The 14967-nt window shown below is 44.4% G+C and overlaps 1 protein-coding gene across 4 annotated transcripts in view; it reads left to right on the top strand.

Annotated features, from left to right (window-relative positions):
• Window positions 1-14967, top strand: part of CDKL1 (cyclin dependent kinase like 1) — a 64967-nt gene that overhangs the window by 39455 nt on the left and 10545 nt on the right. For all 4 annotated transcript variants that reach the window (XM_066344118.1, XM_066344119.1, XM_066344120.1 and 1 more), the window contains exons 4-6: window positions 7699-7771; window positions 10314-10404; window positions 11341-11541. In XM_066344118.1, the coding sequence (XP_066200215.1) occupies window positions 7699-7771; window positions 10314-10404; window positions 11341-11541 (365 nt within the window). The remainder of the gene's footprint in view (window positions 1-7698; window positions 7772-10313; window positions 10405-11340; window positions 11542-14967) is intronic.

Genomic DNA, 14967 nt, shown 5'->3' on the forward strand with positions numbered 1-14967 from the left:
TTTTATTATTTAAATATTTGATGAATGAATTATTTTAAACATATAAGGAAGAAATAATAGCAATCCTGCACAAACTCTTTCAGAAAATATAGAAGGAAAAAACATTTCCCACATCATTTTAGGATGCCACCATACCCTAATACCAAAACTAGGCAAGGACATTTCAAGAAAATAAAATGACTGACAAATATCCCTCATGAATGTAGGTGCAAAAATCCTTAGCAAAACCCAAATAGCAAATCAAATTCATCAATATAATATAATATAATATAATATAATATAATATAATATAATATAATATAATATAATATAATATAAAAAGAATGATGTACTGCTAGTTCTTGATTTATCAATTGGGACATTATCTATAGATTTCCTATTATGATAGATGAGCATTTCACTTTCGTACACCATTACCCTGTTTCTCCTTTCCACTCCCCCAAAGTAGTTACATTAAAATTTTATTAATTTAATATTTACTGTTCCCCTTATTATGCCATTATAAATATTACTTACAGCTGAGCATTTTATTGTACTAGGGTTATTTTTGTACCTTTTCCACAAATTATAAATTGCCTTTTTATTGATAAAGAAGATGTGGCACATATACACTATGGTATACTATTCAGCCATAAGAAATGATGACATCGGATCATTTACAACAAATTGGTGGGATCTTGATAACATTATACAGAGTGAAATAAGTAAATCAGAAAAAAACAAGAACTGCATGATTCCATACATTGGTGGGACATAAAAACGAGACTAAGAGACATTGACAAGAGTGTGGTGGCTGGGGGGGGAGGGGGGAGGGGGGAGGGGGAGGGGGAGGGGCACAAAGAAAACTAGATAGAAGGTGACGGAGGACAATCTGACTTTGGGTGATGGGTATGCAACATAATTGAACGACAAGATAACCTGGACATGTTTTCTTTGAATATACATACCCTGATTTATTGATGTCACCCCATTAAAATTAATAAAAATTTATTTATTAAAAAATTGCCTTTTTAAATTTGCTTAATATTTTTTAACCCTACTGGTATCTTTTCTCTTTTTATTTTTTGAGAAAATAGAGAGGGAGGAGGGTGGGGAGAGGTGAGGGAAGCATCAACTCGTAGTAGTTGCTTCTCATATGTGCCTTGACTGGGCAAGTGCAGGGTTTCAAACCCACAACCTCAGCGTTCCAGGTCGATGCTTTATCCACTGCACCACCACAGGTCAGGCTTCTCATTCTTTCTAATAGCTTATCAGTATACTTTTCCACAGGATAATCACATCAGAGAACCATTCATTCCTTTTTTTGTGACATCCTGCCTTTAGAGCCCCCTTCTCCCTCTGCCTGGCTTGTTGTGCTTGAGACCTGGGACTGCCCTTTGCTGTCATCCTTGGAGTTCCACTGAATTTCTCTACGGCTGGACTCACTGCTTCCTGGATCTCCTATCTTCCTCTTTCTTGGTTTACTTATTTATTTTGTCCAAGCACATCCATCTCCAGTCCTTTAAAAAGATGGCACAGTCACACAGCAGTCTCAACTACAGATGTTTCTAATGATGCTTTATTCTCTGATCCCAGTCTCTCCTTGGAGTCAAACAGTTGGGATCCCCTTGTGTTCCTGGGGCGGGAACAGAATTCCCACAGCAGGCAGGAAGAATGCCGGGGTCATGCTGATATCAGATTCAGGAGTACGTTCCTCCTCCACCTCTTCCGACTAGTGGAAGATGGATTCCCTTCCCCTCTCTAGAAGGGAGCCCCTCGGCCGGCCGAGCTGAGTGACAGCCCGTAGGCTTCAGAGGAACAGCTGGAGCTCTCAGTGAGGCAGCTGAACTGAAGACTCCAAGGAAGGCCACCTGGCTACCCAGGGAGCAAACACATGCCTTACTGATCCCCTCCCACCTTGTCCTGGTTTGGGACAAAAAATAAAGCAAGGGTCCTTGCTCAGTTTTCTCATACCCTGCCTAGATCTGCACTCTTAGGTCTGGGGAGCTGGCATCTTCGGGAGTACAAACCCCACAAGACCCACTCCGCTGGCTGGGAGTCCAAGAGACCCAGGCTGGAGCCCATCAGCTCCGCTGGGCACTGTTCACTGGCGAGAGCAAGTGGGGATATGGTTTGTGTGAAGTTCAGTTGCTTAATCTCACGGTGGAGGAAAACCAGGCCCAGGAGCAAAGCTCAAATGTTACTTCCGTCCCAGGTTCAGGTTGCGTTTCTCCGTGACTTCTCTAAAGGGACGGTTTGTCCTTGAGCTGGAATACAAATGGGGCTCTTTTGGGCTCTAAAGAATGAGACATAACTGGGCCCCTTCCCTTCATCCCTGTTCCAGTCCTTCCCCACTGGGGCCCGTTCTCAGCCATGAGCGCCGCTGACCACCAGTTGGGAAACCCACGCTGTGAAGTGGAGGGAATTCCTTAGCCTTGCTAGCATAAGATACAGCTTAAAGCATGTCCACTTTAGCCCAAAGGGTCTGGCCAGACACCCAGGCTCTTTCAAAGCTTTTAAGTTTGTTTGTTAAATATTTTCATATTTATTTAAGATGGTATAAGTCAGAGGGCATGGTGATGACAACCCTGGACGTGCCTGGCTCTTGAGTCACGCTGTTCCGATCTGGACGCCTTGCTTTCTGTGCCTGGAATGCCGTTGTCACCCTGTCATTTTCCTTCACCTCCTCCTAGCAGTTCCTATCATTCCCCTCTGTGTCCATCACCGGTGTTCTCTGTCTCGTGTAGTCTTCTTATAGTTTACTTCCTTTTGGAGGAGTGCGTCCTCCAGGAACGGGGTCTGAGAGGTTAAAAGAGACAGAGAAACAGAGAGAGAGATTGAGACCTTGCCCTTGCATGTTTAAAAAAATATTTTCTTTTCATACTAGATTAATGTTTTATTTGTTTTTGGTGAAAAGTGATATTTCTTCAAAACTTTGGAGGCATTGTTAAGTGCCTTCTATCCCCGAGTGCTGGTTAGAAGTCTGTTATTCCATTTTCTGCTCCTTTGTGAAGTGCTGTTTCTTTTTTATCTCCGGAGGTGGTTTGTACAACGGCATTCCGGGTTACGAAAGTCATGGGCCTTGCCTTTCACCCATTATTCTGGCATTTGGTGCACCCTTTCTGTCTGAGAAAAAAAAATTGTTTGAGTTGTTTTATTATTGATTTCCTATCCTTTGTTCTGTTTTCTCTTTTCCTGGCCCTCCTGTTGTTTGGATGTCTGACTCTTTGGTCCTCTGGTGTTCTTAGTGTCCTGTTCTCATTTCACGGATGCAGCAGCTTTCCTGTTGCCGTCCTCTCTGAGGAAATGCCTTTTTTTTTTTTTTTAATGTTCTCTTCATTCTCCACAGGTTCTGTTTCTTTTGAGTTGCATTTTTGTTCGTTTTGGTCTCTAACTTTCTTATTGGAGACTTTCTTTAGTAATTATAATTTCTGGTTGTGTGCCTATGTTTAGAGTAGGGAACTGTTGGGAGCTCTGAGCTTCCCTGTGGGCTGATGTGGTCAGGCCATTGTTAGGGAAAACCCCAGTCTTCAGATCTTTCCTCCTGACTTCCACTAAAAAAGTCTTCCAATATTTTGCCTAAAGTGTCAAGTCTGGCTGCCAGCTTTCTCAGAACCTAGAGCGGTGGAGGGCAGGGAGTCTCACCATTCCCCAGTCAGTATGAATAGTCAGTCTGCATGCAGTCACTCCGTCCCCTGCTTTCGGAAGAGTATCCACCTTCTCAGCTGCACCCAATGTCCTCTGCCTTATCCTCCAGTATTACTTATTGGGGAAGGGAGGTTTATTACTTATTAGGGATTTACTTGTTTCCCAAACAGATTTTTTTTTTCACACTCCTTCCCTCCCACTGCCACAGAGATCGTAGCTGCTAGTTCCTGAGCCTTAGGAGGATTCTTTGGGGCAAACTGGTTGGTCCTCCACTCTCCCCTCTCCAGGCTTAGCTGTCAGCTGTCTAGGGCCTGTTGTCAGTTAGCATTCATCCAACTGCTTTCCAGATTCCAAAATGTGTTATTCTCTCCTTTTCTATTCTCTCTGACTACGTAGGTTTTTGTTTAAAAAGAAAAAAAAAAATCTCTCCGTGTAGTTCTAGTCAGGGTTGAGGAGGGAATGAAATTAGATCGTTTGTTCAATCCATCATCTTAATCCTGAAGTCCTTTGAAACACGTTCTTCAGTTGGCTTCAGTGACTGTCCCCGAGTGTTTGTTGCCTTAGTTTCTCAGTGCTTCGCCCTGTTCTTTTTTTTTAATTATTATTATTTTATTTATTCATTTTTAGAGAGGAGAGAGAGAGAGAGAAACAGAGAGAGAGAAGGGGGGGGAGCTGGAAGCATCAACTCCCATATGTGCCTTGACCAGGCAAGCCCAGGGTTTCGAACTGGTGACCTCAGCATTTCCAGGTCGACGCTTTATCCACTGCGCCACCACAGGTCAGGCCGCCCTGTTCTCTTGCTGGGCCCCCTCCTTGTTCTGACCGCTATGGGTTTCAGGGTCTCTGGACTTCGACCTCCTCTTTTTCTGTATTTACTTCTTAAGTGGCTTCAGGTAGTCATAGGACTCTAAGTACCATCAATATATTTATGCATTCCAAATTTATGCTTCCAGCTGGACCTTCCTTCTGAATTCAGAACTGCCTACTCAGAGTCTTCCCTCGGATGTCCCCAAAGCATCTCAGCTTATCCACCCTCCCCTCCCCCAAGCCAGACGTCCTCCCACCCCCAGCATTCTCCTCAGTAAAAGGCCCATCGTGAACCAGCTACTCAGACTAACCCTCATGTCATGCCTTGTTTTCTCTCTTTGTTCTCATCCAATTCTTCAGAAAATCCTGAAGACTCTATTTTTAAAATGTAGCCAAAATCTGGTCACATCTCATCATTTAAGCACTATGCCTGTCTGATGTAGCGAAGCAAAGCAGCTTTCTGGAATGCTCTGTACAAGATAGCACTCCTGCCAGCCCAGTACTTCCTGTATGTATTATGTATGTGTGTACAATTCTAGTCTAACACCACAGAACAGATTCTGTTCTTCTCCCTTTCCACGTTTGTAACTCCCTTCTCCAGCAGTGAAAAACCTGGCTCCTCTTATCAGCCGCAAAAAAGAGTCTTAGAGGTAGAGACTGAGGCCCTGGCATTTGAGAGAAGAAACGGAGTAATAAAGAAGTGAGTGAGTAGCAAACTCAAGACAACACTAGGTAGTTTGTATGGAGTTTTCACATTAGGGAGTTGTGGAATAGGTGAGTGCTCAGCCTTAGAGGGGCATTAATGATATGCTATTATAATTTAGCTTTAAATGATCCTTTTAAATAATTTCTTTTGGGAAATATTCTTAGAGACTATAATGTTGCCTGACATTGATAACCTTATATTAATAAAAATTTTTTTTAAATTTTATTATTTTCTTTTTTCTTTCTTTCTTTCTTTTTTTTTTTTGTATTTTTCTGAAGCTGGAAACGGGGAGAGACAGTCAGACAGACTCCCGCATGCGCCCGATCGGGATCCACCCGGCACCAGGGGCGACGCTCTGCCCACCAGGGGGGGATGCTCTGTCCCTCCGGGGCGTCGCTCTGCCGCGACCAGAGCCACTCTAGCGCCTGGGGCAGAGGCCAAGGAGCCATCCCCAGCGCCCGGCCATCTTTGCTCCAATGGAGCCTTGGCTGCAGGAGGGGAAGAGAGAGACAGAGAGGAAGGAGGTGGGGGTGGAGAAGCAAATGGGCGCTTCTCCTATGTGCCCTGGCTGGGAATCGAACCCGGGTCCCCTGCACGCCAGGCCGATGCTCTACCGCTGAGCCAACCGGCCAGGGAAATTTTATTATTTTTCTTAAGTGAGAAGTGAGGAAGCAGAGAGACAGACTCCCGCATGTGCCCTGACTGGAACCTACCTGGCAAGCTCCCTATGGAGTGATGCCCTGAGGCCATTGCTCCATTGCTTGGCAATCAAGCTATTTTAGCTCCAGAGGCCATGGAGCCATCCTCAGCACCCAGGGCTGACTTGCTCCAACCAGCCATGGCTGTGGGAGGAAAAGAGAGAGATAGAAAGAGAAAAAGGAGAGGGGGAGGGGTGGAGAAGCAGATGGTTGCTTCTCCTGTGTACCCTAACTGGGAATCGAACCGGGGACTTCCACACACCAGGCCAGTGCTCTGCTGCTGAGCCAACCAGCCAGGGCCTCTGAATGTTCCCTTCTTAGTTTTGTTTTTCTAGCATCTGTGCCTACATGCCACTAGACTAAGGAAGAGAATTTTGAGAGAAGCTGCTTGAAGTCCAAGGACGTAGTTCTGGTATAAACATGTCCCAGCTCATCCTCCTGGAAGGGGCCTCTTCCTCATTGTCCTGCTATTGAAGTATCCTCTTACGTGCTTGAAAGGATTTCCTAAACATCTGGTCTTTGACAAGAGTGACCTTATAGCCCCTCCCAGAGGCTGGAAGTGACATTTTTGGTTACCTTAACACAAATACTTAAGAGTTTCCTCCCTGGCTTACTTCTTAGTTCTGGCTAAGGATCACAACAATGTTGTTTAATGTTTGATTTATAAAAACACTAGGTCCAGCTGGTGGACGGGGGGTCTCTGAAAATAAATGTACACTTTCTGTGGTCCATTTCACATATTGCCTAATTTTCACATTAGGGAGTTGTGGAATAGGTGAGTACTCAGCCTTAGAGGGGCATTAATGATATGCTATTATAATTTAGCTTTAAATGATCCTTTTAAATAATTTCTTTTGGGAAATGTTCTTAGAGACTATAATGTTGCCTGGCATTGATAACCTTATATTAATAGTTAATTCATTAAACAATCAAAATATATTCTATTTTTTCTGAACAGAAAATGGAGGATGAGGGAAAGCATTTCCCTAAACGTTCCCCCTTAAAAAAAAATTTTTTTTTTAAATTTTATTATTTTTAAATAAAATTTCTCCCCTAGAAAGTGCTGTTTCCTAATTTGTGCAGAGGATCTGCTAGGGCTACTAGTTGCCCGGTTATACGAGCTTAAAGTCAGAGAAGTGCTGGGAACAGTGGCATCAAGGTGAGATGCTGTGAAAGAGGCCAGGCAGAGAGATGAGAAGGGAGGCTCCTGCCGGCCACCAGGGAGGAGCAGGGTGGGGAAAGAGCCGGGCTGCCAGTGTGGGTTTTTAATTATTGTTAACTTTTTTGCACGGTGTGCCATGTTAACCTCTTCCCTATCTTCAGCAAAATCTTCATTACCTTAAAAAAATTCTGCTCAGGGAGCCTGGAGAAGCCATGGACTCACACAAAGAAGATAAGTTCTGCTGCAAGGTCATTAGTTTGGGGCAACTTGAAAAATCAAAGAGATATTTTATGCTATATATTAACTAACTTTCCATTGACAAAAAAGCTCCTTCTAGAAATGGAGCTCAAGTTCCCAGGCAGTTCCCAGTGGTGTCACAGATATTTGAGGTTGGAGGTCATAAAATTTGTTGAAATCCCTGTGGATTTCATGGTTCCTCCCTGTGGAAGTAGCCGGTAGCATTGTCATTAGCTCGCTGTCCCGAGAGTTCATCAGTGTGCTGATCACATGTTTTTTACGCTTTGGACCTACGGAATGACATTTCGATGAGTTAGAATTAGATGACTATGTGCCACCTAGAATTTTTCACCATTCAAGCCTCTCTTAGTTTGTTTTTTTCTTTTTTATTTCTCTTTTCTGAGCTGAATCCCGTGGCTACACTAAAGAATGTGTTTGTGCTGCTTCTTTACTTTCACTAGGGTACCGGAACATCTTGTGAAGAGCATAACTTGGCAGACATTGCAAGCTGTAAATTTTTGCCATCAACATAATGTAAGTCTCATGATCTCCCCTGAAGAATCAGAAGGCTGCCCTTAATCTGAGGCAAGAGCCTTTGTTCAAAGTTTATATCATGTTTTTGTGGATGTAATTTTTCATCCAAATCTTCTTACGCCTGGCTGGGGTAAGTAGAGGCTTAAAATGCCAACCTAACTATTCCCCGTTGTTCAGGGTACATAAAAGATGCATTTTCATTATTTTAAGAAAGTAGTTATACTGATCAGAAGCTCCTCAGATTTCAGGTAGCGTCCCGTTCACTGGGAGTCTGTATGGGTCTGCAACCATCTGAAGGCACTGAAATTGGGGAGGGGACCCCCATGTGACTCATGCCTGGCCAGTTGTAGTAGGTGGAGTTCCAAGCATGACGCGCCCATGCTAGTGTCTGCTGTGCTGAGATATGAGTGCCCGGTCTGGAGCGAACCAGCCCAGTGGAAGCCTGTGACCCGCCACAGCGAGGCCTGGCAGAGGCAGTGGGCCCAGGTGGCGTGACTTCACAGATGCTGGGAAGCCTGCTGCCCCCTCCAGAACAACTCTGCCCACTCCATGCACACAGAAGCCAGATTCCAATATTAGAGCTTCAGTTTGGCCACCGGGCAGTCTGACTGGGATATGTTAATCTACTGGCTGCCACGGTCAGTTTAGCTGGTGGGCCTGAATCCTTGTCGTTGAGCTGTTCTGAATGATTTTTCCTGATACTGCCTTCCAGAAGGAGAAAATATGACAGTAGTCAGCACTTCTCCCTACTGAGTCCCACCTCACTGAAGGCTACTGTCCTTGACAAAATGCACTTATAGCAGGGAGCCTGGACACCTTATATTGTGTTTAGTAAGAGTGAGGATTAGTGCTTTCCTGAGAGTAGGTTTTAGGATGGGTGAGCAAGAGAGACTTCATGAAGGCTCTGGTGGGGAAAAGTAGAGACACTGCAGACAAAGGCATACCACAGTTCCCTGGAGAGCCGCTGACTGCTCTGTTTGGCTGCTTGTGCTGATGGGGGGAGAGCGTAGAGATTTGTAAAGAATTCCCAGAACAGAATAGGAGCGCATTCCTGCTTACAAGTCCTGACCATCTGTCGTCATGATATCCCGGGTGTGCCCATTTATAGTACTATGTGAAGCCAGTGGTAAAAGAGTGGAGCTCTCAGGGCCGTTAATTGCTGAGAACTAGATAGTTTTTCATAAAATTATTCAGAAATTGTCTCCCGAATTTTTTCCAGAATAATTAATATCCTTTGGGGAAACCCTGCCACTAATCTCTCACCCTGAAGGTCCTTTGGAGTAAATACTAGGCCAGGCTCAAGAAGATCCTTTGTCCTTTTCCCAAATTCTAGAAAGTCAAAGATACCCCAGGGTTTCAGCTGCAAGCCAAAGAGGGTCTCTTCTTGCAGAAGGATCCAACATTCCTCCCCAGAGAGGAAAATACTCGGAAGAAGGGAAGATTATTAGGAACCCTGAAAAGTATACTTCTCACAAAAATTAGGGGATATTTCAAAATGAATATGAAGCTATAAAATACCCCCTAATTTTTGTGAGCATATATTTTTACATATAGCATATAGCTATATATAATTTTTATATAGCATATAGCTTTTATGTAAATGTTAATTAGGGTATTGAGTTGTTCTTTGCCAAGAAAATTATTTAATAACAAAACCATGTGAAAATTGTTAAACATTCTTCTAACATCTCCCTGTTAGACAATGTCACCTGTGGTTTCTAAACCACAGGTGATTTGAGTCTAAACTAGGGTGCGGTGCCGATGCAGCACTGAAAACACTTGCGTGTGGGATGGAGCTGACACCTAGCGACTCCAGAGGGTGAGCGTTGCCTACTCTTGTTTATATTGTCAGGACAGATGTCCGAGCTGGAAGGGCAAGCTCAGGGTTCCCGCCCTTCTCTTCCCCAGCTTATCTCAGCAGGCCCAGCGCCTGTCCTGTTTCCCAGGCAGACTGTGTCCTGTTCTGTCCAACAACTGCATTGTGGATCCCGCTTCTGCACCAACTTGCAGCTCCAGCAATCATGGCGGAGGCCTTGCCCACAGCCTTTCTTTTCTTTTTTTCTTTTTTAAATTATTTTTGATTTTTCAGTGACAGTTGATGGACCATGTTATATTAGTTTCAGGTGTACAACTCAGTGATTAGACATTATATAACTTACTAAGTGAGCATCCTGATAAGTCTCTTACCCGCTGACATTTCCCTTTCACCTAGGGTTGCCAGATTAAGTAGGTGCCAAATGCTACATGGGACATACTTGTACTAAAAAACTGTTTAGCTAAAATTTAATTTTCCTGGATGTTCTTGTTGGTTCGTTTGGGCCCTTCAGGAATTTGGGATGATTCAGGCAATAATAGGTATGGCACCAGATTTCTTTCACGCTGCTGGTTTGCAAATGTTGGCATTTTGCAGCCTCTTATCCAAAAGGCTGGTGAGAAATTCAGATGATTTCTCAATTACTTGCTAAGTATTCATGTGTTTTCTTTATTCCATATGTTATAGTTGCTCTTTAATAATCTGTTTTGGTTTGATTTTTGTGACTAGTGCATCCATAGAGATGTGAAACCAGAAAATATCCTCATCACAAAACATTCAGTGATTAAGCTTTGTGACTTTGGATTTGCTCGGCTTTTGAGTGAGTATTGAAGTTTCTCTTAAGTATAAGATCTAAATGCTATGGGAAGCCAGTTCTTGTTTTTAGGGCCTAAACTTGCTATAAATTACAATTATGTAATTACTGAAAACATGTAGACACATACAGTGGTTTAAAAAATGTATGCTTTATGTAATTTATACCACAGTGAAATGGGTGGTAAAAATACGTTACCCTCCTAGCCCTGGCCAATGGCTTAGTTGGTTGGAGCATTGTCCCAACCTGCAAAAGTTGCCAGTTCAATCCCCAATCAGGTCACATGCAGAAACAAATGGATGTTTCTGTCTCTCTCTCTCTCTCTCCCTCTCTCTCTCTCTCTCTGTCCCTTCCTCTCCCTATAATCAACAAATAAAAAATTAAAAAAATATATGTTACCCTCCGAGCTTCTCCCTTTTAACTTTTCAGAAGTACTATTTTGGCTGCAGATTAGAGTCATGTATATAAACTATAACTACAAAAACTATACTGATCCCACCACCCCTCCTTACCCCCAGGCCAGGGGTTGTGGTTTAATCAGACTGGGGTGGGGTCCAAGCATCAATAATTAACAATTTTATATTTCAGGTGATTTTAATGTACAAGAAGTATTGAGCCTGACCTGTGGTGGCGCAGTGGATAAAGCGTCAACCTGGAAACACTGAGGTTGCCAGTTCAAAACCCTGGGCTTGCCTGGTCAAGGCACAAATGGGAGTTGATGCTTCCTGCTCCTCCCCCTTCTCTCTCTCTCTCTCTCTCTCTCTCTCTCTCTCCCCCTCCCTCCTCTCTAAAATGAATAAATAAATAAAGGAAGTATTGAGAACCATTGATGTATAAAAGCCGCAACATTGGGCACAAGCTGGATGTCTTAGGTCTTCTTCCTCCCAGTTCTAATCCCATGCTTCCACTACTCTCTTTTTCCCATGTCTTGACACTGGCCAGCTGGACCGAGTGACTACTACACAGACTACGTGGCTACCAGGTGGTACCGCTCCCCGGAGCTGCTGGTGGGGGACACACAGTATGGCCCCCCAGTAGATGTTTGGGCAGTTGGCTGTGTCTTTGCTGAGCTGCTGTCAGGGGTGCCTCTGTGGCCAGGAAAATCGGACGTGGATCAGCTCTATCTGATCAGGAAAACTTTAGGTAAGTGGTGTCTGTCCCACCTTTTGGGAAACTGGATAGTTTTACCCACGTCAGTGTAGGGCAGAGCCAAGTTCCTAGTCTCCCCTAATGGCCTTTATAGTTACAAAGGAGGGACACTTTCAACATCCATTAAAAGTTGTCCACATTTGTTTTAATAAAGAGAATCCACAATTTTGAGTATGTACTAATTGTCAAAAAGGACACAATTTGCTCTTTAGCATAGTTTGGATCAAGTGAAACTCTGAATAATAATCATAGCAATAATAAAAACATACATTTCTATACCGGCTTCACAGTTTACAGAATGCTGATGGTGTTTCATTTTATTTGTGCTGATGTGGTAATTCATTTGTTGGTTGTCCTTAACTCTCGCCTGCCAGGGTAGTTTGGATTATTCAGATACTGTAGAGAAAGATTTTTTAACCTTCTACATGTCAGGCAGAAAGTTATCCTTGCTGGACCAGGTGGTGGTGCAGTGGACAGAGTGTTGACCTGGGATGCTGAGGACCCAGGTTTGAAACCCCAAGGTCACAGGATTGAGCACAGGCTCACCAGCTTGAGTGAGGGGTCGCTGGCATGAACATGGGATCATAGACATGAGCCCAGAGGTCGCTGGCTTGAAGCCCAAGGTCGCTGACTTGAGCAAGGGGTCACTGGCTCAGCTGGAGCCCCCCAGTCAAGGCATGTATGAGAAGCAATCAATGAACAACTAAAAGTGTCGCAACTACAAGTTGATGCTTCTCTTCTCTCTCCCTTCCTGTCTGTCTGTCTGTCTGTTTCTCTCTCAAAAAGAAAAAAAAATCATTCTTCTAATGTCCCTCTTTTTGTCTTGCTTTCCCACCCAAAAGGCCCTTACTTTCTTTTTACTCTTGAGGTGGAGGAAGTGGTGGGAATTCAGCCAGTTTGTACCGGTTTGACAGAACCGATACCTAATTTTTTGTTGAGTTTGGCAAACTGGTTGTTAAAATGGCACTTGTAATCAGGGTTCTCTCTAAGGTGGGCACCTGGGCAGCCACCCAATGTGGAAATTACAAATTTACATTCCTTATTCATTTTTTTTTTTTTTTGTATTTTTTCTGAAGCTGGAAACGGGGAGAGACAGTCAGACTCCCGCATGCGCCCGACCGGGATCCACCCGGCACGCCCACCAGGGACGACACTCTGCCCACCAGGGGGCGATGCTCTGCCCCTCCAGGGCATCGCTCTGCCGCGACCAGAGCCACTCTAGCGCCTGGGGCAGAGGCCAAGGAGCCATCCCCAGTGCCCGGGCCATCTTTGCTCCAATGGAGCCTTGGCTGCGGGAGGGGAAGAGAGAGACAGAGAGGAAGGAGGGGGGGGTGGAGAAGCAAATGGGCGCTTCTCCTATGTGCCTTGGCCAGGAATCGAACCCGGGTCCCCTGCACGCCAGGCCGATGCTCTACCGCTGAGCCAACCGGCCAGGGCCTCCTTATTCATTTTTAACGTTCATCTGCGAAAAGCATATTGTAAGCGCCCATAGTAATGTTCATTCTGTCCATAGATGAAAAAAACTGCAAGTGAGGGTGCCAGTCAAGAAGCAGTATGGGGCCCTGGTCAGTTGGCTCAGTGGTAGAGCGTTGGCCTGGCATGTGGAAGTCCTGGGTTCAATTCCCAGACAGGGCACACAGGGCACACAGGAGAAGCGCCCATCTGCTTCTCTACCCTTCCTCCTCTCCTTCCTCTCTATCTATTTCTTCCCCTCCTGCAGCCAAGGCTCCACTAGAGGAAAATTGGCCCTGGGTGCTGAGGATGGCTCCATGGCCTCTGCCTCAGGCAATAGAATGGCTCCAGCCGCAATGGAGCAATGCCCCAGATGGGCAGAGCATCACCCCCTGGTGGATCCCAGCCAGGCGCATGCGGGAATCTGTCTGACTGCCTCCCTGCTTCTAACTTCACAAAAATACAAAAAAAAGAAGCAGCAGCAATATGGAAATATCTTACATAACAGTTTTCTTATTTTTTGTCAGGTATTATTAATATTTTTTATTAATACTTTAAAACTCACAATCTAGTTTTGTGTATCTCTTTTATTGTTCTTATTTAAGTATTAAATGCATAAAATAATAAAGTACCTTTTGGTATATCATCTTTTTATACTAAATAGGGTCATTAGGACAGAAGACTGGTTGTTATATTATTTGAATCCCACCACTGGGTGGAGGAACCGAAGGGAGGAGAGAGAGAAGGATGGATAAAAGACTATAAGCAGTGATTGTTCTCTTCAAAGGTTTCGCTCCTACTCCCCTGAGTATCCCAATGTAAAGCACACTTGTCCTCTTCTAAACTCTTGTCACACCTGCTGTCACCATGTCTTTGACTTTTCTCAAATAAGCAGCCTGAGGGTGAGATCCTGTCTTTTAGTGCTATCTGTCCTCCACAACATCTGCACATCGTAGGCAGTAAATATTTGCTGATGGCTTTTGTTGAGTGACATGTAAGAGACTAGGGAGCCCTTCCAGGGGCACTCAGCCTTCCTTTGCTGTGTTTCCCCTGGTGACTTTAGGGTACCCTCTCTGTGCCCCCTCCCCCAGCTCTGATGGGAGCAGGTTGTTAAGGTGCAGGTGTTGCTCGCATGATGAAGGTATTAGAGAGTATATTTTGGCTGCTTGTCCAAAATGGGGTGGGACAGCAGCTTTTGGATTTGAGCAAGAGGTTAAATTTCCAAACCAAATTGGTAAAATTAGATAACTTAATACTCTGGGATAGGAACTTGAGCCCAGTATAATAGCAGCATTTCTGGGGGCCAGTGGGTCTCTGAGAAGTGGGTCCCGGTGTGCATCAGAGGTGCCCTTTTCTGAGAGTCTCCTTGTATTCTCTGAACAAAATTCCTCTTCAAGTGTACTAGCCCTAGAATTTTACGGGAGGGTGATTTCAGCTGATTTGGCTGAAATCTGGGTAGACTGAACCTCACATACTCCTCAGAATATAGGAGTGCTCCCTTTGTTTCATGCTTCACATTGTAAGTACTTCTAAACAGAAGATAAAATGGGTGATTGCTACTTGGTGAAAGAAGAAACGGTGGTTTCAGTTTAGAAATGTATTCCTTCTAGCTAGATTTTCCATGATTCCTCTTCCTTCCCACCTCCTCTTTCCCTTCCTTCCCTCCCTTTCCTCCTCAAATATTTATTTTTTATTTGCTATGCACCAGGCACTGTTCTGTTAGGCCAATACACTTCTGTCTTACCCATCAGGACTCAGTTAACAAACATGATTTTGATTTGTAGTTGTTTTGCTTTTGCTATTCAAAGAAGGGGGGGTGGCGCCTGACCAGGCGGTGGCACAGTGGATAGAGCACTGGTCTGGGACACAGAGGACCCAGGTTTGAAACCCTGAGGTCGCCTGCTTGAGTGTGAGCTCATCTGGCTTGAGTGCGGGCTCACCAACTTGAATGCAGGGTCGCTAGCTTGA

This window comes from Saccopteryx leptura, chromosome 6 (assembly GCF_036850995.1).
Source record: "Saccopteryx leptura isolate mSacLep1 chromosome 6, mSacLep1_pri_phased_curated, whole genome shotgun sequence".
NCBI lineage: Eukaryota > Metazoa > Chordata > Mammalia > Chiroptera > Emballonuridae > Saccopteryx > Saccopteryx leptura.